Below are 2472 nucleotides of genomic sequence, written 5' to 3'. Positions count from 1 at the left end.
GATCTGGTACTGGTGGTACTCCTTCTCCATTATGTGACATTTTGTTATCAAGGGGCCTCTCCACACTTCTCACAAAAATTTCACTCAGGGACACCGTGTTTAACACTCAAAGGTGGGCTTTTGGTACTAGGTTAAGAATGTAAAGGCTGACTTTTTTTTTTCTTTTTTTCGAGAATCTGAGAGAGAGAAAAAATTGATAAAAAAAAAATAACAATAAAAATATTTCACCTCTAGAGCGGCCAAAGAACGTCGACCAAATGCTCTGATACCAAATGATAAGCGCCTACAATGCTGGAATTTGCAAAGCTAGAGGTCCTTCTAGAATCCTTGCAAAACGCTCACAGAGAAAGCTAACTTAACGGATTGATTCCAACCAAGAGCTGGTTAGAAGATGAATGACTCTTAGATCGAACTTGGAATCTATGATGGTCACTCTTAGATACCAAGACAATTCACTCCAGAATTAGCTTGATCAAAACTAATTCAATGAATCGGTTTAAACATCAAACCTAAAGCAAGATTTGAAAAAGAATAACACCAAAAGGGTATCAAGAAAACACAAAGGTTTTTTCTGTATTCAACCAAAATCCCTCAAACATGAATATTACATGCCTTTAAATAGGCCTAGAAGATAACCCTAACAAAATAAAGTTCAGCCACCAACCACTAATAAATGCTAATAAATGCTATTAAATACAAATTGAAGAATATAAGGCAATTCATACAAACTATTAATAAATGCTATTAAATATAAAATGAAGCAAATAAGGCATTAATAATTTCCTTAATTGGTAATTCAACTACCAAAGGCAAGTCTTCTAATTACTTTCCAATATCAGCCACTCCATTATCTTCTTGATTTGATATGCGAATGCTATAAAGATTTTTGGGCACAAAAATCCTTGTTTCAACCGGTACATTAGCTAGCTTTTGACGATGCAATGTATAGGCCTCTTGAATCTTCTTAACCTTGCTTCTTGTAATCGGTCCTTCGGGTACCTGCACGTGATCAGTTGTTGGATTCATATCAGAACATGAGAAGTTTTGATGAACGAGAGCTCTTTGTAAATTGTGGTGCATTATAGGTCAGTATCACTGTTACCCTTTTTATTTCAATAAATATTAAAGAGATGACTTTTGAACCATAAATAAATAACGAGTATCTTTATTCGCATCTTAGGATTGACGAGATAATGCAATTGAAGAATGGATTACATCATTTCCAATGATACATTAAGTTGTTGGTGTTGGTAGGATTATAATGCAAGGAAATGCCTTGATCTCCCGCTGTCCAAATGCAGTTATGATCAACACATTGATCAGTAAGCCAACTTTGTTGCTCTGGCCAGAAAACATCACCAGTAGCTTGGTGATCAATAAGCCAACTTTGTTGCTCTGGCCAGAAAACATCACCAGTAGCTTGGCCATGTTTGCTGCTAAAATTGCACCAAAACAATGTTGTTTGCAAAAGATTTTCTTTAAAGCTCCAGTTGTAATTGCCTCCGGCATTGATGACATGCTTGCCCAGATCGTTATCTTTCGACTTGCAGTGAATGACCAGAGTTGAATCCGTCATCGACTTTTGATTAGTTTTAAGTATTGTGTGTTCTAAAAGAAGAGTCGTACTCTAAAGGGTAACACTTTTTGTGGAGTACTTTTGGGACAGTACAGGTTGTATCTTGGATGCTGACAATCTAGTTTGTATCTTGGATGCTGCTAAACATGACTTAATCATATTGTTTGGTTCCAAAGCAATCAATAGGGTTAAACAAAATATGCTTAGAGACTTCATTTTCTTCTCAAAGATCGCCCACCCTTTTTTAAAAATGTATTTGGATTCTATAAAAATGTATTTGGATTCTATCTGTTATATATATATATTTATACATACATATAGCCAAACTGAGTTGGTAGGTAGTTATTTTTTAACCACAATTAGTTAAAAGTCTATTGTAAATTTTGGTTATTACATCATATCTTCCATAAGAAAGGTAGGGTCACCTAAACTATCTTACTTGGGCACATCCCTTTGAAAAAGGTTAGAAACAATCACAAAATTTTGAAATTTTTGAAATTGAAGAAAAATATCAAAGAAATCATATTTAAATTTATTTCAAAGAAAAATATCAAAGAAATCATATTTAAATTTCAAAGGGTTAAGCCAAGTGAATCGAGAATAATCATCAATAAAAATAACATAATAAAGAAAACCCGAATTGGTTTTGATGGGGGAAGATCCCCAAAGATCACAATAAATAAGATCTAACACGTTGATGACCTACTTTCATTGCGGGAATAAAGCAATCAATGATTTTTTGCAAGCTGCCAAAAACTACAAAATGCTCACCTTGTGGAAGCCTTTGCAAGCTGCCAAGTACTACAAAAGGCTTCAGCAAGGCCGAACGTACTGTTGGTTGCCGCGGTTAGCATAATGACCCTCTGTTCGACATATTTCACAACGAGGTGGTGGAC

General features: G+C 35.0%; 1 protein-coding gene across 1 annotated transcript; it reads right to left on the bottom strand.

Moving 5' to 3' along the window:
• Positions 1-1216: 1216 nt before the first annotated feature.
• On the bottom strand, positions 1217-1576 carry LOC111778757 (S-protein homolog 74-like). The gene has a single exon (XM_023658730.1). It carries the CDS (start codon positions 1574-1576, stop codon positions 1217-1219), a length of 360 nt encoding a protein of 119 aa, XP_023514498.1.
• Positions 1577-2472: the final 896 nt, after the last annotated feature.

This window comes from Cucurbita pepo, chromosome LG17 (genome assembly GCF_002806865.2).
Source record: "Cucurbita pepo subsp. pepo cultivar mu-cu-16 chromosome LG17, ASM280686v2, whole genome shotgun sequence".
Lineage (NCBI taxonomy): Eukaryota > Viridiplantae > Streptophyta > Magnoliopsida > Cucurbitales > Cucurbitaceae > Cucurbita > Cucurbita pepo.
The sequence above is the reverse complement of the archived record's forward strand: the minus strand, read 5'-3'. Positions and strand labels throughout refer to the sequence as shown.